General features: G+C 40.4%; 2 protein-coding genes across 3 annotated transcripts in view; one reads left to right on the top strand and one right to left on the bottom strand.

Moving 5' to 3' along the window:
- Positions 1–14,600, bottom strand: part of LOC124605748 (ADP-ribosylation factor-like protein 6-interacting protein 1) — a 57,049-nt gene extending 42,449 nt beyond the window's left edge. The window contains exon 1 of one of the 2 annotated variants that reach the window (XM_047137630.1): positions 14,338–14,600. In XM_047137630.1, the coding sequence (XP_046993586.1) occupies positions 14,338–14,367 (30 nt within the window). In that variant the 5' untranslated portion in view covers positions 14,368–14,600. Of the gene's footprint in view, positions 1–14,067; positions 14,110–14,337 lie in introns of those variants that run through there. The other variant, XM_047137640.1, reaches the window with a different exon arrangement.
- Positions 14,601–14,670: 70 nt separating this feature from the next.
- The window catches only part of LOC124605737 (ubiquitin-conjugating enzyme E2 S), a 77,465-nt gene continuing 65,399 nt past the window's right edge, over positions 14,671–26,736 (top strand). The window contains exon 1 of the mRNA XM_047137619.1: positions 14,671–14,880. Within this exon, the coding sequence (XP_046993575.1) occupies positions 14,860–14,880 (21 nt within the window). The 5' untranslated portion in view covers positions 14,671–14,859. The remainder of the gene's footprint in view (positions 14,881–26,736) is intronic.

Here is a 26,736-nt window from a genome sequence, read left to right as displayed (position 1 = left end):
TTGCTATAATCACGTTTAATGCTCATGTTAGCTGTGACATTCAAAGCAGAGCACTGATAACACTACTGATTGCTCACTGGTTGTCGGAGAATGTGTGACATAAATGTGCAGAACAAGCTTAAACTCGACCGCTGTCGTTTGTTACTGCAACTACACCAACCTCAACGATTTAACAATGGCGGCACTATAGTTGCATGGTGAAGTGTTGTTGATTTTACAATGTGTGTGAATGACTTTAATAACAGTATTTGAACCTTTAATGCACTATTAATACAGTGCCCAGTCACATTAATGTGACCACCTGTCACAAGCCTGAATAACCATTTTTTGCACCACGTACTGCTGTGAGACATCCAGGAAGTGTGTCAATGAGGTTCCACAAGGTACTGACAGGGATGTGGAACCATGTTGATAGCAATGCTGTGGCAGCTTCACAAGGTTTCTTAGCTGAGGATCCACTGTCCAACCAAGGTGGTACCACAGATGCTTGACTGGGTTTAAATCCGGGGGGCTATTACAGCCAGGAAAGTATGCTAAACTCATCCTGGTGCTCTTTGAACCACACAAAATGGTTCAAATGGCTCTGAGCACTATGTGACTTAACATCTGAGACCATCAGTCCCCTCAACTTAGAACTACTTAAACTTAACTAACCTAAGGACACCACACACATCCATGCCCAAGGCAGGATTCGAACTTGCGACCGTAGCAGCAGAGTGGTTCCGGACTGACGCGCCTAGAACCGCTCAGCCACAATGGCCTGCTGAACCACACACATACACTGCGATTTGTGTGACATGTTGCACTGGCCTGCTGGTAGATGCCATTGTGTTGAGGATAAACAAACTGCATAAAGTGGTGGACATGGTCCCAAAGGATAGATGCACACTTGTGTTATTCCACTGTGCCTTTCAGAATGACAAGATCACCCAGGGAATGCTATGAATACGTTTCCTAGATCATAATGCTCCCTACTAAGGGCTGGACCTTTCTGCACAGGTTGCACACCCATACATACATACATACATACATACCAATGGCCATCTGCCTGATGGAACATAAAATGTGATTCATCTGAAAAAACCACCTGTTGCCATTCAGTGGATGTCCAGTTGTGGTTGGCATGCAAGTTGTTGCTGATGAACAGCAGTCAGCACAGCTGCGTGAACCAGGCACCTCCTGCTTCCACCTAGGCTCGAAAGCCAATCATTACATCCTTTTGGACATCAGATAAATCACTCAATTTTCACATTACAATGACTGCACTATCCTATCCCCTCCCTCTCTCCTACTCTCCAAACAATACTTTATATATATCATCCATTGCTAGTGGTGTCATCTGCCATCTGTGAGTAGTTATTACATGTTGACATCTAAGATAGGTGGTGCTCTCATTAAAGTGATTGGACCATGTAAGACACAACACAAAAGTTTGATGAATGATTTAAATGTCAGTTTTCTTCTACTCACTGCATTGTATTATAATAGCCTTAAGTAATGTAATGTTTCTTGATTGAAGTAAGTGCCATATTTGAAGATTACCACCTCTGCAATCCACACTTATGAATCCACGTTACTTCTGTGTCAAAATTTATACCACAGCAACTGATCGGTAGGAGTCACACACACAGGAGTTGTCATTACTGGGAGATCACAATAAAACATTCCCCTTTTCATGTCTTCTAATGCCGCAGTGGCCATGCAACTTAGCCCCCTGCCACTGAAATAAGTGGCCAACTTTACTCAGCTCACGGCTGCATTCATCAATGTCAGTTAAAATGAAGCACATTTTAAAATATTAATGCCTCCATTTTGTTTGCTTGTTATTAAGAGGAGAACTACTCTCCTAAGAAGCTCTTAATGAACCATGGACCATGCCACTGGTGGGGAGGCTTGCGTGCCTCAACAATACAGATAGCCGTACCGTAGGTGCAACCACAACGGAGGGGTATCTATTGAGAGCCAAGACAAACGTGTGGTTCCTGAAGAGGGGCAGCAGCCTTTTCAGTAGTTGAAGGGGCAACAGTCTGGATGATTGACTGATCTGGCCTTGTAACACTAACCAAAATGGCCTTGCGGTGCTGGTACTGCGAACGGCTGAAAGCAAGGGGAAACTACAGCCGTAATTTTTCCCGAGGGCATGCAGCTTTACTGTATGATTAAATGATGATGGCGTCCTCTTGGGTAAAATATTCCGGAGGTAAAATAGTCACCCAATCGGATCTCCGGGCGGTGACTACTCAAGAGGACATCGTTATCACCAGAAAGAATACTGACGTTCTACGGATCGGAGCATGGAATGTTAGATCCCTTAATCGGGCAGGTAGGTTAGAAAATTTAAAAAGGGAAATGGATAGGTTAAAGTTAGATATAGTGGGAATTAGTGAAGTTCGGTGGCAGGAGGAACAAGACTTTTGGTCAGGTGAATACAGGGTTATAAATACAAATAGGGGTAATGCAAGAGTAGGTTTAATAATGAATAAAAAAATAGGAGTACGGGTAAGCTACTACAAACAGCATAGTGAACGCATTATTGTGGCCAAGATAGACACAAAGCCCACACCTACTACAGTAGTACAAGTTTATATGCCAACTAGCTCTGCAGATGACAAAGAAATTGATGAAATGTATGATAAGATAAAAGGAATTATTCAGGCAGTGAAGGGAGACGAAAAGTTAATAGTCATGGGTGACTGGAACTCGACAGGAGGAAAAGGCACAGAAGGAAACATAGTAGGTGAATATGGATTGGGGCTAAGAAATGAAAGGGGAAGCCGCCTGGTAGAATTTTGCGCAGAGCATATCTTAATCATAGCTAACACTTGGTTCAAGAATCATGAAAGAAGGTTGTATACATGGAAGAACCCTGGAGATACTAAAAGGTATCAGATAGATTATATAATGGTAAGACAGAGATTTAGGAACCAGGTTTTAAATTGTAAGACATTTCCAGGGGCAGATGTGGACTCTGACCACAATCTATTGGTTATGAACTGTAGATTAAAACTGAAGAAACTGCAAAAAGGTGGGAGTTTAAGGAGATGGGACCTGGATAAACTGACTAAACCAGAGGTTGTACAGAGTTTGAGGGAGAGCATAAGGGAACAATTGACAGGAATGGGGGAAAGAAATACAGTAGAAGAAGGATGGTTAGCTTTGAGAGACGAAATAATGAAGGTAGCAGAGGATCAAGTAGGTAAAAAGACGAGGGCTAGTAGAAACCCTTGGGTAACTGAAGAAATATTGAATTTAATTGATGAAAGGAGAAAATATAAAATTGCAATAAATGAAGCAGGCAAAAAGTAATACAAACGTCTCAAAAATGATTTCGACAGGAAGTGCAAAATGGCTAAGCAGGGATGGCTAGAGGACAAATGTAAGGATGTAGAGGCTTATCTCACTAGGGGTAAGATAGATACTGCCTACAGGAAAATTAAAGAGACCTTTGGAGAGAAGAGAACCACTTGTATGAATATCAAGAGCTCACATGGCAACCCAGTTCTAAGCAAAGAAGGGAAGGCTGAAAGGTGGAAGGAGTATATAGAGGGTCTATACAAGGGCGATGTACTTGAGGACAATATTATGGAAATGGAAGAGGATGTAGATGAAGATGAAATGGGAGATACGATACTGCTTGAAGAGTTTGACAGAGAACTGAAAGACCTAAGTCGAAACAAGGCCCCGGGAGTAGACAACATTCCATTAGAACTACTGACGGCCTTGGGAGAGCCAGTCCTGACAAAACGCTACCATCTGGTGAGCAAGATGTATGAGACAGGCGAAATACCCTCAGACTTCAAGAAGACTATAATGATTCCAATCCCAAAGAAGGCAGGTGTTGACAGATGTGAAAATTACCAAACTTTCAGTTTAATAAGTCACAGCTACAAAATACTAGCATGAATTCTTTACAGACGAATAGAAAAACTAGTAGAAGCCGACCTCAGGGAAGATCAGTTTGGATTCCGTAGAAATGTTAGAACACATGAGGCAATACTGACCCTCCGACTTATCTTAGAAGAAAGATTAAAGAAAGGCAAACCTACGTTTCTAGCATTTGTAGACTTAGAGAAAGCTTTTGACAATGTTAACTGGAATACTCTCTTTCAAATTCTGAAGGTGGCAGGGGTAAAATACAGGGAGCTGAAGGCTATTTACAATTTGTACAGAAACCAGATGTCAGTTACAAGAGTCGAGGGACATGAAAGGGAAGCAGTGGTTGGGAAGGGAGTGAGACAGGGTTGTAGCCTCTCCCCAATGTTATTCAATCAGTATATTGAGCAAGCAATAAAGGAAACAAAAGAAAAGTTCGGAATAGGTATTAAAATCCATGGAGAAGAAATAAAAACTTTGAGGTTCGCCAATGACATAGTAATTCTGTCAGAGACAGCAAAGGACTTGGAAGAGCAGCTGAACGGAATGGACAGTGTCTTGAAAGGAGGGTATAAGATGAACATCAACAAAAGCAAAACGAGGATAATGGAATGTAGTTGAATTAAGTCGGGTGATGCCGAGGGAATTAGATTAGGAAATGAGACACTTAAAGTAGTAAAGAAGTTCTGCTATTTGGGGAGCAAAATAACTGATGATGGTCGAAGTCGAGAGGATATAAAATGAAGAATGGCAATGGCAAGGAAAGTGTTTCTGAAGAAGAAAAATTTGTTAACATCGAATATAGATTTAAATGTCAGGAAGCTGTTTCTGAAAGTATTTCTATGGAGTGTAGCTATGTATGGAAGTGAAACGTGGACAAGAAATAGTTTAGACAAGAAGAGAATAGAAGCTTTCGAAATGTGGTGCTACAGAAGAATGCTGAAGATTAGATGGGTAGATCACATAACTAATGAGGAGGTATTGGATAGAATTGGGGAGAAGAGGAGCTTGTGGCGCAACTTGACTAGAAGAAATCGGTTGGTAGGACATGTTCTGAGGCATCAAGGGATCTCCAATTTAGTATTGGAGGGCAACGTGGAGGGTAAAAATCTTAGAGGGAGATCAAGAAATGAATACACTAAGCAGATTCAGAAGGATGTAGGCTGCAGTAGGTACTGGGAGATGAAGAAGCTTGCACAGGATAGAGTAGCATGGAGGGCTGCATCAAACCAGTCTCAGGACTGAAGACCACAACAAGAACGACAACAACAACGTTAGTTGACTTTCTGGATTCCGCTATTAGTGGCTAGATGCATGTTATTATAAAATATGGATGAGAACCACCTGCGGGCCACAGTTTGACAACCACTGACATACGTAATTGTCACCTTTAGTCAGAAACTAGTTTGATGCAGTTCTCCTTGCTAGGCAATCCTGTTGCAAGTCTCATCATCTCTGCATAACTATTACAATCCACATCCGCTTGAGCCTGCTAAATGTATTCAAGCCTTGGTCTCTTCCTCTCCAATTTTTACCCTTCTAACTTCCCTTCACTAGAAAATTAACTATTTCTTGATGCCACAGGAAGTGTTCTACCAACCAGTCCCTACTTAAGCTAGGTATACACATGAGAGCTCTTCACTCAAAGAGAGCTTTTACAAGTAATATGTGCTGTGTAAACAGTGCTGAGAGTCAGCTCACCAGCAGTGTCATTTGAGTGTGGGCCAAGATCTAAGATAGTCATGCTCTGCTAGTTTAGACCTCATGTAGACGGCAACCTCCAGCTCTCGAGACCGGCTTGCCATAGCTATCAGGCAAGAAAAACTGTACCAACATTTTTGGGAGAGCTGAGGGTAGTCAGTGAGTGCTGAGCAGCCATATTGGGTCCAAGATTTGTGCTGTATTTCACAGTTTTTACAGTACCACATCTTGTTAATATATTTTGCTATATTATTACACACATTAAATGAAAGTACTCACAAAACTACGTGTTTTGAGCCATAATGTGTGGCCATAACGTGTTTTTGAGGAAAGAAATTGTCCATTTTACCTCCTACATGAACAGCACAAGCAGTTAGATCACACTTAAACAATGCAATGGAGCAGTGAACTTATAAAAACATCATAGATATCTCACATAGAATTGATAAAAAAAGGTCACTGAAGAGGTTTGGTCCTACATTAATAAGACAAGAGACTAGTGCGTTATCCATTGCACCACGTGGATATTCCTGTACCGTCACTGTCAGGGTAATTCATACTACTGCCACGATGGATACATTGCAAAGTGAATACCACTAATGTGTCCACAAAAAGAAGCAATGAAAGCTGCCAGGAAGTGGACTTGGGATGAAGTTGTGCATTTAATTAATATGTTGGTGCGTAAGTTTGTAGAGATTTTGATTTGTATGTCGGTATTCAAGCTGCTATGGGTTTATTTTTCGATTGTCATTTTTTTTATGTGTTGTTCATGTTGCTGTTGAGTTTACATATTGTAATTTTGTCATTTAGAGATAGTGAGTGAAGATGTGGACAGTGGAAAATGGAGTGCCAAGTGGAGAAATCAGAACATTTCTGACTTATTCTTCTGTTCGAGTTCAAGAGAGGGATGACAGCAATGGAGGCAGCCAGAAACATTTGCACCATGTACGAGGATAATGCCATTGGACAGGGCATGGCAAGAAAATGGTTTTCTCGTTTGAAGGAAGATGGTTTTGACATTAGTGACACTCCCCGTTCAGCAGGACCTTCGGCATTTGATGAATATCATTTAAAAACATTAATCCACAATGATCTGTGTTATTGCATTCGGTAGCTTGCAGATATGATGAACTGTGATCATTCCACCATTGTGTGACGTTTGCATGCATTGGGAAGTTCTAAAATAGAGTGTATGGGTACTGCATGCACTAAGCCAAAGTCTTAAAAAGGTGGCTGTATGTGCATCTCTGCTTGCTCGTCATCAATTGGCTCATGAACAACACCGACCATTCCTGTCCTGTATCATTACTGGTGACGAGAAATGATGTCTATGCTAACATAAGGAAAAGAAAGAAGTGGTTGGGCCCAAACAAAGCAGCAACTCCCTGTACAAAGACCTCTGCACATCCACAAGAGAATGTCGTGCATCTGGTGGAACAGAGGCAGTGTAGGATACTACGAATTGTTTCCTCAAGGTCTAACCATCACTGCTTACATTTACCGCCAACAACCGAGATTGCTTGTAGACTAAATCGAAGAACAATGACCAGGAAGACTGTGTGAAGTGATGCTACTTCACAGTAATGCCCACCCACTTTCTACTACACTGACAAAAAAAAGGCAGGAGTTGGGTTCAGAAATCATTTTGCACCCACCATATTCACTTGATCTTGCGCCCTCAGATTTTCACCTTTTCCAGTCTCTACTGAACAACTATCAAGATACTTTCTTCCCGGATGAAAATGTGCCCCAAACATGGCTCAATGAGTTCTTTACCTGAAAACCATGCGATTTCTAAGTCATGGAATCTGGAAGTTACACCTGTGTTGACACATTGTGTGTGTATGTATTATTGATGTGAGCCATCTTATGTGCACCTGTTGTGTTTATTAAACTTATGGATAAATGCTATGAACTTACGCACAACCCAACAGTTTGTACAAGGAAAGCCCAGAGTGATGGAATGTACCTTTACTGTACTACAGAAATCAAGATAAGAAGTAAAGTTTGCTGTCTGGAATGGCTACCGTTTTTAAGACCTCCAGAGAGAAATTTACCAGGATATCCACAGTTTTAAAAAATCAGCTGAAGTACTTTTATAGCATAAATAAATTAACGAATAAACAACTGACATCACCTTTCAAAACAATTATTTTGGAATCCGAAAAACTGTCATTAACTTAAAGTAATAAAGTTGTATCTATAACTTTTTATGACATGCTATTTACTAATTATATTATTTTATTGCACACTGAACCCTTAAGTCAATACAGGTGAAGTTCAAATACAAGGGTTATATAGGATATAAATAAAAGCAAAGTTCATAGAAAACAATTATTTTATTACCAAAACTTTTGTACTTATGATTACTTTTCAACATAATCACCGGAAAGATGAGACATTTATCATACCTATGGACAAGCTTTACAATACCCTCTTCAAAAAATGTTGCCACCAACAATTACAAATGAGCAGTGATGTTGTTTTGAAGATCTTTGCTGATTTTAAAGTGCTGCCCTCCTAGCCACGTCTTCAGTTCAGGGAAAAGGTGGAAGTCGCTGGGTGCCAGATCTGGACTGTACGGCAGATGATCGAGAATGTCCCGTTGCAACTGTTCAAGGACCCGTTGGGCTCTGCCAGCAGTGTGTGGACGAACATTGTCATCGATCAACACAATTCCTGAAGTCAGTGTTCCTCTTCGTTTGTTTTGAATGTCTCTCCACAAATATCGTAAAGTTTCACAATAAGCAGCTGCATTGACAGTGGTTCTGGGCTGCATAAAATATACAACCAACACACCTTTTTGGTCCCAAAACACGGTAGCCATAACCTTTCTGATGTAGAATGTTTGTTTGAATTTTTTTGGTTTGTTTGGTGAATTTGGATGCATCCATTGTCGCGTTTGTCATCTTGTTTCCGGTGTGTCATATTGGATCCAAGTTTCACCTCCAGTAACAATTGATTTCAAAAAGTTCTTTCCTTCATTGTGATAACCAATCAAGAAAATTCAAAGCTGATGCTATTCGGTGACTTTTTTGGGCATCCGTCAACATTTTTGGAACCCAACGGGCACAAAGCTTTTTGTAGCCTAAATGTTCAGTAAAAGTATAGTGTACGACAGATCCTAAAACTTCCATAATTTCTGTAGACAAAGCAGTTATGGTAAAGCTACGATTTTCTCTAACCATTCTGTCCACTTGTTCAATAAGGTCAGCTGTAATGACAGACTTGGTCCTTGGCCCCCTTCATCATGCACGTCATTTCGGCTGTCTTTAAACTTTCAGCACCATTCACGCTCACCAGTCATGAAGTTATCACTGTACACTTTGTTCATTCTCCAATGAATAGCTGCACTATTCCCTTCTGCTTGCAGAAACCAAATTACACTTCGTAATTCACACTTGGCCGAAGCAACAATGATGGCATCCATGTTTACGTGGCTGTAGTGCAAAGCAGACTGATGCCTTGAGGTGGCGGAAGCAACAATGATGGCAGCCATGTTTACGTGGCTATAGTGAAACACAGACTGATGCCTTGAAGTCGGCAATGGCAGAGTGTGTGGAGTGAGAGCTGAGCAGTAGCCTACAGCCCATGTGCACTTTCTGCCGCTCGTGTAGCTTCTCTACGAAGCGGTCGGAGGTTGGGAGGAAAAAACCCAGCCCTCATAAACATAAGTCTGGAAATGCTTTATTTATCAGATATCCACCCTATTTGGCTTGTGAACATGTATGGGTATCAAAATGAAAGCTAGTGTAATGTTATTTTATCATAATTATTATTTTACCAAATATTGAAGAGGATGAATATAACTGATCCTAGAAATATTAGTATAACAAGCAATCTGTCTTTAATATTAATTGATTTAGCACAATAGTGTCTTGCTTGGCAATTCTGGGTCCAATTATAAGTAGTATTTCTTCCTTCTGCATAGCCGTCATTCTTGTAAACTTTCGATATTGTTGTGGATCTTTTATCACAAGCTCTATAATGAGATTCTTGCACGCTCCAGAATAATAATGCCACCTAATGCACGCTCTTTTTCAACACAAACTCAGTTGTTTATGTTCTTTTGACACTGAAAGTATTATAAGTGCAGTTGCAGCCCAATGCTCACCCACTGCAAACTCCTTCATGCAGAAAACTACAACTGAAAAATGTGAGAGTGAGTGACCTCTCAGCTCTCTCAGATACAATCACCCACTCTGTATCAGCACCTCACACATCTGCTCTCGCAAGGCTCAGACAGAAAGTACTAAGTTACTATCTGTGAAAATTCACCCCTGGTATAAACAATTCTGCACGTTCTATCCGAGAGTAACGAGCTGTAAAAGAGCAAAAAACTCACATGTATCACAGCCCTTAGAACTAAGTTGTTTCATTAGTTATCCAATCTACCCATCTGATCTTCAGTGCTCTTGTGCAGCACTACATTTCAAAAGCTTCTATTCATTTCTTATCTTTAATGCATACTGTCCACATTTTACTTCTGTATATGGCTACACTCAAGAGCAATGGTTTTTAGCAAGTCAGCATGTTTAATCCTTATTACTTCTGCCATTTTCAGTTAGTTATTTTGTTCCCCGAATAGCAAAATTAATTCAAAACATTCGAGGTCTCATCATACAATCTAATTCTCTCGGTATCACCTGATTTTATTTGACTATATTACATTACCTTGGTTCTATTTCCATTGATCTTTATCTCAACTTCATTTTCGAGGAATTATCAATATAGTTCAATATCCTTCAAAGTCCTTTTCTGCCTCTGACGGAAGTACAGTGTCATCACTCCAAATTTTTTATTTCATCTCCTTGAACTTTAATTTCCTTTCTAAACTGCTCCTTGGTTCCTTTACAGGTTGATGCTACAACCCTGTCTCACCCCCTTCTCAAATACTGCTCCCCACTCAAGTTCTTCGGCTCTTTTTAACTGCAGCATGATTTATGTGCATACTTAGATAACCCTTTTCTCTCTGTATTTTACCCCTGCTACCTTCAGAATTTCAGATAGTGTATTTGTTACTATATGCAAATAAGATGGCAACCATAGTGGCATAGTGTTATGACATTGGACATCTATGCAGGAATCTGGTTGAAAACTTCTGTCTGTGCATGTAGGTTTAAGAGCTTTCTTGGTTTTCCTAAAACTGTGCTGTTCACAGTATTTTCCAAGGGAAGCTAGTATTATGAAATATTTCCTGTAACTGATTTCATTTTATTTAACTAAAAAGATGATGACTCTTGCATTTAAGAAACCCAGGAAATGTATATAATGGGAAATAATAACTACAGGTGTACCACAAGCATTGATATTAGGTCCACTCTTATCCTGATTATACACACATACTCTGCTATCTTATGCCCAAGAAGCTGAAAGAGTTCTCTTAAATGATGCAAGAACTAGTATAGTCAATCCTACTGGAGAAACTTTAACACTTGATAAATGTAAATAAAATTTTCCTGAAAATTAATAACTGGTTATCTTCAACTGGACTGTTACTGAACGAAGATAAAACAATACACACAATTCAGTATTGCACAAGGCCTTAGAACACCATCAGAAATACATAGAGATAAATAAGAAACTTAAATTGACTGTTCTAAATCATTGGGGGCTTGTATTTGTAATAACATGAACTGGCAGTCATATATTACAGACATTCTGAAACATCCAACTTTTGCATTAGAGATAAATCCTATTTCGGAGATGAAACTGTCAAAAGCTGTATTTTCCTATTTTCCCTTCTGTAACGTCTTATGGCATCATATTCTGGGGTAACTTGTCATAGAGGAAAAAAAGTGTGTTGCACACAAGCTGGTAATTGAGATAATACACGATTCTTAAGCTTCTCAGTTGCATGCTTCATGACAAGATAGTTCACGAGTTAATGGCCAGCATTCTGTCCAATGGGCACAAAATTTTGGTGAGTGACTACTTACCATCAGCAGGTGCACTGATGAACTGAATGCTTCTGGGCTGGAGTGGTGCTTTTGCTGTTGATATACACAGCACTTTTCCGCTATGTTGAAATTTTAATAGTGATTGTGAATCAAAGGGAATATCTAGCAGGGTTGCCACAAGTTTCATCAAGTGAATTTCCCTGATTTCCAGACATGTTTCAGCATTTGTCCCTAACAAATTTTGAGATCTCAAGGATAAATAAGACCTAAGTTGACAATCTATTTTTGCAGCTACAGTACAAGAAACAATAGTGCAAACGAGGGGAAGAAAGAAGAAGAAGAAGAAGAAGCAGCTTGCAAGCAGGCAGTATTTTTCTGATGTGAGCAAAAATCTGAAGTATTATCAACATCAACATCTTTTGTAATGAACTGATTGTAGACGGAGAAAGCAAGAAAAATGGTATGTGTGTTTCATTAAAGTCAATGATGTTATTTCATTTCAATAAGGCTTAACACGTTTGGTGACAAAAATAAGAATAATTAAAATGTCTATAAAACGCCACACTGTACAATGTCCTTGTGATGAGACAGTCGCAATTCCTGAAATCCATCAGCCATGGCTTCTGGCTTGCTGAGGAGCAACACCACAGTCCTGGGTCCATGGATAAACCACGGAAATCCGCTGCATTACACCACACACAAACAGACCTAACCTAAGGGCAGATTGGTGAGATTAGATCCAATGGGCAAGGCCTGCACATTAGTGGGAACCGAATGTGCTTGTGCAGAAACGGTCTGCGGTTTTGGACACACACACACACACACACACACACACACACACACACACACACACACACACACACACACACTCCCTGCCTTCGTAGCAGCTCATAGGCTACTGGCAAGAAGTGGTTGCAGCACTGAGAGGAGTAGTACAAAGGACACAAGCAGTAATTATGTAGTCGTACGGCGCATGTACTCAGCTGCACCCAGTCAGTGATGATGAAAAAAAAAAGAGGGGGTGGGGGGGGGGGGGGAGAGAGAGAGACAGAGAGACAGAGAGAGAGAGAGAGAGAGAGAGAGAGAGATTGATTTTCCAGTTTTTTTCCTTTACTTTTTTTTCTTCAAATTCTCCTGATATTTCCGATTTATTTGAAATTTCCTGATGTCCAGAACCTGTGGCAATGCTGATCTGGGTTGTGGCGACACACAGATCTGTAGTACAGCCCCAGTCCAGTTTATGTTAGAAGATGACAGATTGGTTGAGGCTTTGCAAAGCCACTGTACGTGAATGTTATCTAGCCTATTTAATTTGATACGACTGTTCACAACCAACAAAACACTTTAATGTTAGTGTGAGGATATCCCCCCTCCCCTCAAAGTTTTACCCAAATCAATATACATCTGTGGTTATTCAACTTCTACAAATGCCACGGATCCCCGTAACTCCCACTAAACAAGCCATGTTATTGTGGACACAATGTATAATACAGGTAGTTTATTATGTTTAAAATATTGACAATTTATAAATGAAAGACTTATTTATTGTTCCAAACAAGAAATTTTATGACTATTTGAAAAAAATCGCTTTCACTGCCAGCTTTTGAGAAAAGCCATCAAAAATGCTCTACACTAAAATGCTTGGTGTTTTACATTAAATGCACATTCACATTCTAAACTAAATGTGAACTGCACCAGGTAAACAGCTACTCACTCATCACAGTTGGAACTAACAATTTTTTGGAAATTTATGACATCTGGTAATGATTTGTACACGTGGGAGTGCCAAAATGCACAGGTCTCTCTTCTGCCGCCCCCCCCCCCCAAACACACACACACACACACACACACACACACACACACACACACACACACACACACACACACACACAATTTTCGATGATTGGCTAGGTATGTCAGTTCACAGATCTGAAGAAGGCAAAGGAATACCATGTCTCAAAGTAACATGTATAGTAAACCAAGACTGCATTTAAATCAACTTACCAGTTGAGGACAGTTCTTCTTTTACAAACCATCCTGACTATGCTGCAGAAGAGTAGAACCTACACCTTAAGTTAAACATAATTTATTTATGCAAAATATTCGGTGACATTGTCAACAAACTTTAATCTCAGACGTGTCAGAGTTATACATGTTATGGTCAATGTTTCACTATTTACTTACACTCTCATCCATGGTAGTCTTTTTTTTTCCTTCATTTATTATTGATACAGTCTTGACCAATGAGTTACACTAATGAAAGCACGACAAAGGTTCTCTGCTATCGATGTTGATGTATGAGGAGGTATCATAATGTTAATGACAACTTGTGTTATGTCAAATATTGCATTTTAAGGTACCGTGTTAATGCTGTTTAACATGGTACCAATTCGTCTTATAAATTTCCTATGTCGATTCAATGAAAAACAGGAAACAACAGAGGAAAATCGAGAAAGAGTATCTCAGTCTATCAAAAATAAAATTAATTTGTGATTTTTTAAAATTCTTTTGGAACTGTAGCAAAGGACGCTCCAGCTCTATCTCAAGAGAAAACGAAACGGTTCACTATTTAAATATATGGTATAACACTCACGTCACTCATTACATACATCCAGTTCATCGAGCGGTACAGAAACAACCATACACATCATTTTGTTAAGGTTAATCCCCTTACATACTATCAAATAAGAACAATGTATTATCTTGGACACAAAAAAACTCGGGGAGCTTCTGTGCAAAAATAAAACATTTTCTCACCACTGCAAATTACTACTCCATAACGTTCACGTAATTACAATAAACTGATACTTCACGATTCGAAAATCGACTGATCAGCAGAAGGTACAACCTACTTCATTTTTACCTGATCACTCAGTGACGTCGCATCGGCCATTTCCTGTGTGTTTTATATCTGCTTCATAAAATTCGGAACTGTAAGATGAATCTTTACTTTTTCTGCGTTTAAATTTGTCTCACAGAACACACTCTAATCCGTCACAAATACTTCTGCAGCCAAAGATATTAATCATGGTAAATGTAGTGATGTATTCAAGTGTCGTTTAACTTAACGTCATTCAGTACCTCCATTCAGCAATTTGAATGTATTGTCTCTAACAGCCAGAAACTACATCGTGTAAACGTTAGTGATCTTATAAAAATACAGAAAACATATAAACTTCCAAGTAATCTTTGAATGGCACTTCTCTTGTTTTGTGGAAGGGATAAAAAGTTCATAGCTTGTGATTGGTCGAAAATTTGAAATGTTTTCTGTATCGCAAACAGTATCGTGAAAGCTCTGACGTTAAGGTTGTTGTTGGTGTTCGTGTGTTGATAACAAAAACATTTTATTCGTTGTTAAGTGTGGACAGCAATTGTGTGTCTTCAAATGATGTCCGCAATGAGTTCAGTAAGTTTAATTCAATGTAATATGACTTTAAAATTCTATTTTGAGGAGTACACATTGTAATAACCAAGTTGTTGGTTGGGTAATGCAGTCTGTTATAACTGAACCTAAGATTGTGAAGTAGTTCTCCTTATTCCGGATGTGTGTAAGCTCTATTTCTAAACTTGTTATGAGATGAAACAGGGCAAGGAATCATCTGGGTAGTTGGTTACGATTTGTATAAATGCAGGTCATTGCAATTTGCGTCCTGTTTGTAAGTGCCCTTATACGCTGCTTTTGAGCCCTTAAATTGCATCACAGTTACTAAGTGAAGTAGTTGAACTGTCATTTAGTGTTATAATTGTTATCATTATGCTTTATGCACATTCATATACTTTATGTTATTGTGGATACTCGAGGGAGACAGAGCAAAGTGGCACATTGAACAACTAGACGCATAGTGGAAGAAGCGGGTTACAAATTGTCATCAGCTCATCCTCGTTTATGCTTTCTGTGCTCTACGGAGGAACTTGGCGTTAAGGATAGCACAGTTCCATGCACAACTATAACCTGCAAACCACTGTGAAGTACTGATTTTTAGGTCCCCCCCATTCCATTTACATATGGAGCGCGGGAAAAACGATTGTTGAAATTCCTTTGTAATGTAATCTTATCCTCACGAGCCCTATGGGAGTGACATGTAGGAGTTGAAGTATAGTCCTAGAGTCATGGCTTAAAGCCAGTTCTTCAAACTTTACTAGCTAGTAGATTTTCCCAGGGTAGTTTCAATCTGTCTTCAGTAGTGAAAGTTCTGTTCTTTCAACATCTCAGTGACTCTCCCCCACAGGTCAAACAAACTTATAACCATTCATCCTACCCTTCTCTGTATACTTTCAGTATCCCCTACCAGGTAGACTGATTGCATTTCCCTAGTATCTGACCAACAAAATGAAGTCTAGTACCAGCTTTACCTGTGCCTGAGCCTATGTGATCACCCCACTTCACATCCCTATTGTTACACCCAAGTATTGATACAAGTTTAGCCGGCTGGAGTGGCCATGCAGTTCTAGGCGCTACAGTCTGGAACCGAGCGATCGATACGGTCACAGGCTCGAATCCTGCCTTGGGCATAGATGTGTGTGATGTCCTTAGGTTAGTTAGGTTTAATTAGTTCTAAGTTCTAGGCGACTGATGACCTCAGAAGTTAAGTCACATAGTGCTCAGAGCCATTTGAACCATTTGATACAAGTTTAAAGATTCATAGAGTACTGTAATTTTTTCTTTTTGTAGTGTGCAGTTTCTTATATTTGAACATTGAAGCAAGCTGCCAATCGATGCACCACTTTAAAATCTTATCTAGCTCTGACTGAATATTTATACAGCTTTGTCCAGACTGTATTTCATCGTAGATAACTCCATCATCTGCAGAAAGTCTGAGGTTAGTATTAATATTGTCTGCAAGATTGTTAATAGGCCTATACAACTTAAACTGCAAGGGACTTGACATGGTTCCATGAGGTACATCCATAGTTAGGCTACTTCTGCACTCAAAGTGACTGTCCACTCAAGGTAATATGCTGCGTTCTCACTACTGAGAGATCCTCAGTCCAGTCACATATTTTGTCTGATGCCCTGTGTGCTATAGTACTTTTGATAATAAGCATAGGTTGCATATGTTAGGAAATTGAGAAACACTGGATCTATCTGACTGCCTTGATACATGGCTTTCAAGATGTCTTGTGAGAAAAAGTGCATGTTGGGTTTCAGATGATCTGTGTTTTCGAAATCCATGCTGGTCGGCATGAAGGAGGTTAGTTCTGTCTGAGGTACCTCATTATCTTATTGAGCTCAGAATATGTTCGAAGATTCTGCTCAGATGGATGGTAGTTTGTTGGATCACTTCTGCTATCCTTCTTGCAGACAGATGTGACCTGTGCTTTTTTTCCACCTATTGGATACAGTTTTTTTGTTTGAAGATCTACGATAGATTATAGTTAACCGAGTGGTAGTGCAGCTGTGAATTGGGTATAGAATCTGATATGGATTCCATCAGGTCCTGGGGCTGTATGCTAATGATTTCAGCTGTTTTCTAAACACTACTGACGCTAATACCCATTTCAATAATCTTTTCAGTCATATGAGAATTAAGTTGGGACAATACTGCTGGGTTTTCCTTTGTCTAGGAACATTTGAAACAAAGTTAAACATTTCTGGTTTTGCTTTGCTATTCGCAGCTTCAGTTCGTCACATTCATGAGTGGCTGCACACTAACTTTGGTGCCACTAACAGCCTTTTTATACTACCAGAATTTCTTTGGGGTTTGTGGAAGATCATTTGACAGTACTCTGCTACTGTACTTGTTGAAAGCGTCACACATGCCCTCTTGACTGCCAAATGGGGTTTCATTCAGTGTGTCTGTCTATAGTCCTATGCTTTGTTTTACACCGGTTATACAGTAGTCTGTTTCTTTACAGTGACTGTATACCATGCAGGTTCTCTCACATTACGAACTGTCGTATATTGTACATAACCATCCAGTGCATTGTCAGGTATTCTTTTAATCTTGAGCTGTAGTTCCTCTACATACTCTGTTCTTCAGAGTTTAAAGTCTCAAGTTCCTCATTGAGGTGTCACAGTGTTGCATTGTTTCACTATGTAGTTTGCTCAACATGTAGATCTTTCTGCTTGTTTTAATTGCACTCCTGTGGTGCTACTCATTGTCACTGATAGCAGTTTTGATGTGTACTCTCGCTTCCGGCGCACGGGGTCCCGGGTTCGATTCTTAGCGGGGTCAGGGATTTTCTCTGCCTCGTGATGACTGGATGCTGTGTGTTCATCATCATCATTGACTCGCAAGTCGCCGAAAGTGACATCAACTAAAAAGCACTTGCAATACGGCGGCCGAACTTCCCCGCATGGGGCCTCCCGGCCAACAATGCCATATGATCATTTTTTGATGTGTACTTCCTCAAAGAAGTCAGGTTTGTCTGTTGCCAATAGATCCTATATATTTGCATCACAATTGGGATTCTGAACTATATGTTTTAGATGCTTTTCAGAGAAGACATTTAGTAATGTCTTTCGTAAATCATCATTATAAATTGTGTTATTCAGGCAAAAATTTTGAAGTGTTATTTAAGCAGGGAAGAACATTAAAATTAAAGAACAAGAATGTAATTTATGTTGTGACTCCTGTTACAAATTTGGGACATCTTATTCCTAATGTGCATTTTAGGTCAAAAGTGTCCTCAAACTATTAGGAGTATGGATCTGGTTTTTATCACAGAAAATATTTATACCAAGTGAAATATTGTAATATATTGAAAAAGATGTGTGACCCAATGTTACGTAACTCATGTTACTTGCTACTTCTTCTTGGAATTTTTTTTTTTTCTGCAAGCAGAGAAATGAAAGTATGACATTATGTGCCAAATAAGATAAACTTAATATTAACATTCCACTTTTCAATCACTATGAAAAATTATAAGAGCATGACATCTGGGAAAATGAACCAAGTCAAAGAACTGAAAATATCCTCTCGCATTGACCACGTCAAGTGGATTAACTTCCTTTATAATTTCCTCACATTTTACAGGCCATTTCCAATAGTGACCAGCACACTCAATTGCTCTGATTAAGTAAGAATTTCCAAAAACTGCGCGTATTCCAGCATTGAATTTACTGTCATATTCTACTTAGTGCCAGTCTCCAATTTTCACACTTGCTATGGTTTCTTCAGTATATGATGATTTGCAGCAGCAGAATTCTTTGGAGTCAGTAGATATGTTTATAGTACTTCTTTCTTGTAGTGAAAGAGTGAATGCTTTTTTATGTTGGTATTGATGGTGTTGAAGAAAATATTTGAGTTAGATTAAGTTTCACAGTGATTCCTTGAATTTCATCAATAGACACATGAGAAACCTGCATAGTTGTGGTACTTTTAGCTACCTGAGCGAAAATTGATGTATCACCTACTATGAATTTCTACATTTTTACTGCATTCCCCACTAGCCGTTCAACAGCGGCACCTTTACCGTGGGAATTAGCAAATAAGTTCCAGTCGATTTCCCCGTTATAAAATGACTGAAATTGAGGTCCAGCAGCAGTAATATTTTTGTTTTTAAATTGTGAGGCAGATCCATCTGACCCGATTGAAACTACCTTCATATTTTCAGGTATAGTTGACAGCACCCTGCTAATGCAAGCAATTGCAGCACTTGAGTCATGGCTTTATACAGAGCACTATGTGATTTATATGGTGACAAACTTGCTTTACTAGGTTGCTGATATTGCATTTTATGTTGCGTATGTTTTCTAACTCTCTCCCTATTTTTAGCTCTCCTTCCTTCTAATAACAGTCCTTGCTTATGTTGACTCAACTTTGGAAATTTTATTTTCTGCATCTGATGGCTTTTTCAAGCTTCTTCCAGATGCTTCTTCTTAAATTCTTCATATTTTCCATCACTCTTTAACTTTTCCCTCCTCCTACTCTGTCTTTCTGCCTCTGCTAAGGGCATCCTCTACTTCTAATCTTAAAATAATAAAACTGTGACACAGATTATGTGACTTACGATACACATTAATTTTGCTGTTTTTACAATATTGGTTGAAATTAGGAAAAATTTAGTAGTGATATTAGTTACACATTCACACTAAGAAGTAAATTACTGAACAAGATACAGTTACCTCTAATATCTCTCTTGATATAAAAACTTAATTAGGCCTACATGAAAGTGACTCATGTTACATGAAAGTTCACGCTATTGTATTAGATTGTTTACACCAATCCATAATTTTCCTACTTCAGTTTTGTACTCTTTATGCAATACATTAGGGTAGGTAACAGTAATATAAATAATGATATGCTAATTATTACTTGCCAATTAGTTGAAATGAAGGCCCCAAATCTCCAATAATTCACACTCCTATCACATGAAAAACCTGGTTTTATAAAAATGGCTACAAATTATGAGGGAAAGCAATAGTGGGCCACAAACCATTGTTACCATACAGTAAAAAGTCCAGCCTTTTCTAAAAAAAAATATAAGTACCAAATTTTAAACTTTTAAATATTGTAAGTGTGTCCTACTTTATACGGAATATCCCTACACCAGGAGGAGAATCTGGAGGTCAGTAGAATAACCCTATTAAAATTTTTTCTCACTGTTGATACTGAGTCTTGCTTAGACAGGTTCACTATCCATCCACTCCCCACTTTTATATGAAGTTACTATTCTCCACCTCTAATCTAGTAGGAAATTAAACCTTAACCTTTTAGTATTATTATTTGTCAGCATGAACCCCTATTTTTTGATTAGAATGTTAGCATACATTCTGGAGGTGCACAATGAGATGACTGCTTAAGGAACGGGATTCTTCTTTAGGAAGAGTGGTCTCCAAATTACTGTTGGGCAAACACCATTAAAGTTTCCATGGTTGTCTTAAACCACACAATGCTGATGCACACGTGCTCTACCTCTCCTCCCCCCTTCTCTCCTCCCCCCTTCTCTCCTCCCCCCTTCTCTCCTCCCCCCTTCTCTCCTCCCCCCTTCTCTCCTCCCCCCTTCTCTCCTCCCCCTCACAGTTGAGTGTGGATATGTGGAACAATGCTGTCTGTGTGGCATAAAATTTTGTTACGAATCAGAGAACTTGAGATCTACAGAAATACTTGAGAAAGTTTCAACCAGCTCTTGCAACATGATCACTTCTAACCATGCGGCAAAATGCACTATTTTCTTGAAGACCCCATCCTCCAAAGAAGACCATGTGCATAAAAGTTAAGTCCATGTCCTTACAAATAAATCATATAATTAACAACTACCTCTTGTTTGGATTATGACACCAGTGAATGTCAAGAAAACTTTCTGCAGTCCAGCATTGTGTCCACCTAATCGTATTGTATTAACCAAAAAACAGGTCTTACTAACAAAGGCTGTTAATCACGAGTTGGTTGCTAGAGTGCAGATACTGAAACATGGCAGGTGACATAGTGTAAGCGGATAAGAACATTAACCACCCAAGGGGTGGGAAGATTAGTAGATGAAACAAGGCCGCCTCCGTCTCGCAGGTCTGAGGGGTTATGTCACAAGTCTCTGCTCCTACGAAAGCAGAACTTAGCCTGCATAATGGTCGTAGGGATTGCTGATCTCTATGGTCATGCTTAGATCCTCCATGGACCAGGATTGGTTGATTGATTTTATCAGAGAAGCAAAAACAACATTGGTCAAGCCCACAGCTGCCCGCACCTAAACAGGGTTTATTGTGTGGTATTGTTCCCTGTGTCTCTAGTATGCCAACCAGTTTTGGACCCAGGCGTAATATTCTACATGCTGGCTCCTTGTCCAGTCTTGTAGTTTTATTTTGATTATCGTCTTGGTGATTGTCAGGACAGGTTCTGGTTAAATAAATGGTGTCTTCGCCCCTGTCCTGGCCAACCTATCAGCTCCACAAGGACATTGTGGCATTCTGCCACAATCTTTAATCTTGTTGCAGAGGCTGCCATTGCTTTCAGGGCCGCTTGGCTGTCTGAATAAATGAAAATGCTATGACCTTTGTAGCACCTCCGCAAATTCACCTCCACGCATACCCTGATAGCAGATATTTCTGCTTGAAGCACAGTGGCCATCTTCCCTATAGAGATTGCACTGTCCAGCGTTGGCTGCACCTCATATACCCTGGCCCAACACCTTAGTCTGTTTTCGAACCATCGGTGAACCATACTATGTCCTCAGTATGGTGTCACAATTTTTTCTCCCAGAGTTTTCTACTTTCAATTGCTACATTGAAAGACTTGTTGAAGCAGCTGGGAGTTATTATATAGTCGGTTGGCATTTCCCCAACTGTACCTACGTCTATGCGAGAATTATCGCACAATCAGCTTAACAGCTCATGCATCGAAGCTGCTTACAAGAATAATATACAGAAGAATGGAAAAGAAAATCGAGAATGCGCTAGATGACGATCAGTTTGGCTTTAGGAAAAGTAAAGGGACGAGAGAGGCAATTCTGACGTTACGGCTAATAATGGAAGCAAGACTAAAGAAAAATCAAGACACTTTCATAGGATTTGTAGACCTGGAAAAAGCGTTCGACAATATAAAATGGTGCAAGCTGTTCGAGATTCTGGAAAAAGTAGGGGTAAGCTATAGGGAGAGACGGGTCATATACGATATGTACAACAACCAAGAGGGAATAATAAGAGTGGACGATCAAGAACGAAGTGCTCGTATTAAGAAGGGTGTAAGACAAGGCTGTAGCCTTTCGCCCCTACTCTTCAATCTGTACATCGAGGAAGCAATGATGGAAATAAAAGAAAGGTTCAGGAGTGGAATTAAAATACAAGGTGAAAGGATATCAATGATACGATTCGCTGATGACATTGCTATCCTGAGTGAAAGTGAAGAAGAATTAAATGATCTGCTGAATGGAATGAACAGTCTAGTGAGTACACAGTATGGTTTGAGAGTAAATCAGAGAAAGACAAAGGTAATGAGAAGTAGTAGAAATGAGAACAGCGAGAAACTTAACATCAGGATTGATGGTCACGAAGTCAATGAAGTTAAGGAATTCTGCTACCTAGGCAGTAAAATAACCAATGACGGACGGAGGACGGAGGACATTAAAAGCAGACTCGCTATGGCAAAAAAGGCATTTATGGCCAAGAGAAGTCTACTAATATCAAATACCGGCCTTAATTTGAGGAAGAAATTTTTGAGGATGTACGTCTGGAGTACAGCATTGTATGGTAGTAAAACATGGACTGTGGGAAAACCGGAACAGAAGAGAATCGAAGCATTTGAGATGTGGTGCTATGGATGAATGTTGAAAATTAGGTGGACTGATAAGGTAAGGAATGAGGAGGTTCTACACAGAATCGGAGAGGAAAGGAATATGTGGAAAACACTGATTAGGAGAAGGGACAGGATGATAGGACATCTGCTAAGACATGAGGGAATGACTTCCATGGTACTAGAGGGAGCTGTAGAGGGCAAAAACTGTAGAGGAAGACAGAGATTGGAATATGTCAAGCAAATAATTGAGGACTTAGGTTGCAAGTGCTACTCTGAGTGAGATGGAGAGGTTAGCACAGGAAAGGAATTCGTGGCGGGCCGCATCAAACCAGTCAGTAGACTGATGACAAAAAAAAAAAAAAACCCTATGTCTACCTCACTCATTATTGTAGTGTGTGGTCATGGATACCTCAATGAGTTCCAGTTTTTGCCAGTCTTTAACCTGTGTGCTCCAGCTGCTGCCTCCATCTTTACCCACAAGTGTAACGGTGGCATGTCCAGCATGGATTCCATCCCAGCAGTGGGTGTGCTGCTAATTCCGCCTGTAATGGCTAAGCAGGTCAATCTCTGCACCTTAGCAGCTACCTCCTGTTCCACCTTTTTCCACCACACTGTAGCCCCATAAGTGATCATAGGTCTTACTACCATGGTGTATATCCAGTACATACTCATGAAGCCTCAGTTTTTACCACAAGCTCTTCTGGTACTCATTAGAGTACCTTTCGCATTGGAACAGGTGCTCCTTATGTGACGGGCTCATGATAGTTTCTCATTCAGGGTTACCCCTAGATATTTCACTATCCCCTTTACTGCTAGAGTTTCATCGAGAAGCTAGAGGTTTCCATATGTGTGTTAGATCTGCTTCCTCATAAATGATACACAATAGTCTTCTTAGGACTGACCCTTAAATTCTGTTACCTGCACCAATTTTGCATGATGTTCAATGCTCCTTGTACCATAGCTGTAACTGTATTTGAAAATTTGCCAAGTATTACTATGACAAGATCATCTGCACCTCCCTGGGAAAAGTACTGTTTAGAGTTTAATTCTACAATTAGTTCATTCACCACAAGGTTCCACAGTGGAGGGGGCAGGACCCCTCCTTGTGGACAGCCTCTGGTGGTGTTGATTACAATTTTTTCTTGCATCATGGTGGCTTCTACCTTTCTACCACTAAGCATGGCTCTAGTCCACTTGCAAATGTGGTCTCTAAGCCATGCATCTCTGCTGCTTTAACAATGGATTCGAAAGTTGTGTTGCTAAAAGCCCCTTCGATGTATAAGGAGTTGCAGAAGGCTATTTCCACAAAGTGTAGTGCTTTCTCCACCTTCCCAACAAGTTGGTGGAGTGCAGTTCCACACAATTTTCGTGGTTGGTATGCATGCTGGTTTGTGTATAGAGGGTCCCAAGTTAACCACCTCTCCCTAACACGCATGTTGACCAATTTTTCTAATGTTTTAAGAAGAAAGGAGGACAGACTGATTGGTCTCATACCTTGGCCTTGGTATGATCAGTTCTTCCTGGCTTTAGAATGAAGACAACCTTCACTGCTCTCCAGATGTTAGGAATGATTCCTGCTGCTAGGCTAACCCTAAATAACCTGCATAGAAATCTTATTAAGTTCACTCCTGCTTGTTGCAGGAGCACTGGAAAAATTCCATCTGGGCCAGGTGACTTAAATGGTTGGAGTGTTCCCACCACCCATTGGATTTTACTGTGGCCAACACATTCTCTGGCAGATTCCCAGTTCTCCCTTCGAATACCTGAAAGCCAATATCTCACAGGGATCTTATCCTGGTCCATATTGTCTGTCAGAGTACATTGAGGAAAATGAATCTTGAGGAGTAGTTCCAGCATTTCATGCTCTGTCATTATATACTCCTTGTCCTCTTTCCTTAAAGTTCCTCCTGGATTAGTTGGTATCGTAGTGAGGATTTTGTGAAGTCTGGCTTGAACAGCCGTACCCTCTACATCCTCACAGAATACCTCCCAGGATGTCTGCTTTGCTTGCTTAATTGCAAGATTGTGTTTGACAAGGGCCTCCCGATGTTCTGGCCATTGCTCTTTCTTTCTCACAAGGTTAAACAGTCGTCATACCTGTTTCCTCCATGATTCCAGGTTGTTGTTCCACCAAGATACATTCCTTTCCGTGCACTTCTTGGTGATTGAGCAGTTGTCATGGAATGAGGTCATGATGGCAGAGATCACTGCCTATGCTACCTCCTCAAACTCTGCTGGAGTCATTATCGAAGTACTGACTTCCAATAGGCTTGAGTCGAGGTCCCTCCTATATGCCTCCCAGTCTGTTTTCCTGTGATTCCTATAGGACATGGTCTGTGTAATGCCCATTTCAACCTCGAACTTAATATACATGTCGACTGATGAGGGTGACTCTAAAGCCACATACCATTGTTTTAGACGTAACTACCCATCAAAGTGGAACCAAAGGTTATGTCAGTTACCCCTTTCCTTCTTATATTCCTAAATGTAGGTTCCTTACCCTTATTGAGGATCTCTGGGTTATTAGCTAGAAGAAATTCTAGAAGGTACTCACCTCTACAGTTGGTGTTGGTGCTGCCCCACACTAAGTTGTGGGCATTAGCATCGCATCCAACCAATAGTTGGTCGCCCTGTTGTGTACAGGATTCCATCAGTCTCCTCACCACCTGAGGAGGAGGAGGAGGACTGTCCTCATAAGAAAGGTATGCCGAGGCCATTACAAACTCCCTCGTGGTACCTTCCTCACATTGCCGCAACCTGATGGTCACTGAGTCCCTAGAACAAAAGTCCACCATCGGCATGCAGGGGATTCCATTTTTTACATAAATTCATGTTCTGGAGTTTCTTATATTTCTAGCATTAAATCAACTTACCTCCAATGCCGTCGATGCCTGATACACCCCCTTTATATAAATAGGGTTCCTGAATCAGGGCCATGTCCACTTATCAGTGGCCCCTTTACTTTGTTGCAGATTTATCTGCAGCACATTCAGTCTCCATCTTGCCGCCATTGTCGCTTCCGATGTCTTTGATTACCCCGATGGCAACCTGTGAGAACCCCAAGAATAGTCTCAGGTCCTGTTCCTGTATTGCCGTCAGGGAGACTTCTCTCCGACTTCCACCACAGGGGTTGGGCCATTTGGTCAACTTTCTGGTTGATTACATTCCAATCCTCTGTCTAAACTTTCGGGTTTTGAGACCCTATTTTCTCAGAGTCTCTGGAGAGGTATTCTTAAGGAGTTTTGGCACCCAGATTAATATCTTTGTGGTCTTCAAGAGCTCATGTACTGCCTTTACCAGCAGTTTCGCATCCTCCCAAGGTGATATTAGGGGCACTTTTTCCTTAAGTCAGTCCGCTGTACCCACCCCGTCACAGACAAAGATAAGGGCAGCATGACCTAGATAGACTCTCCTGAATTTGAGTCCTGGATCCTGGACCAGTATCCTCCCCCCCAATCTTCTCAAAGAGAGCCATCTGCACGAGCTCCTCCTGTTGTAAGGTGATCTTGACCAGTGGATAGCCTTGCTGGATAACTGAGATTCTAAAAACCGAGACCGCAGTATTATAGGGCTGTTTCCCTAGTTCTAGCCTCGACTTTTTCTGGATGTGCTTATCCTGAGAAGTGGGAGTCTTAGACTCCACCCTTGTTCTCTTACTGCCTGCCCTCGATGTAGAAGGGGTTTGTACACCCACTTCGCCCTCGTACAGTCTTTTCTTGGACGTCTTGGGCTCAAGCCCTTTTAGTTCCCTCTGTATTTGTTTAGAAAGCCACTCTTTTCCTTCCTTTAACTTTTCTTCTCTAAGAAGTTTCCTCCTCTGAGCCCCAGACAAGTCTTTGATCTTGATCTGGTCCAACTTCTTAGTAACCATTCCCACTTCTTGAACAGTGCTGTCCCCCTGTTCAGCTATGGGGTGTTTCTCATCGGTTCCAGCCCCGATGTTTGGGTGTCTGAGGTCTGAACTTGCCTCTCAGTATTGCTATTTTCTTTCGTGGCCATTTTGACTCCATGAGAGTTGGGGATCTAATTGATCCACACCGCAGAAACGCCACGTGGTGCAAGGCTAATTACTCAGGGAGGTTGCCTGTTAT

Source organism: Schistocerca americana, chromosome 1 (assembly GCF_021461395.2).
Source record: "Schistocerca americana isolate TAMUIC-IGC-003095 chromosome 1, iqSchAmer2.1, whole genome shotgun sequence".
Lineage (NCBI taxonomy): Eukaryota > Metazoa > Arthropoda > Insecta > Orthoptera > Acrididae > Schistocerca > Schistocerca americana.
Note: the sequence above shows the minus strand (reverse complement) of the source record. Positions and strands in the feature narration are given on the sequence as shown.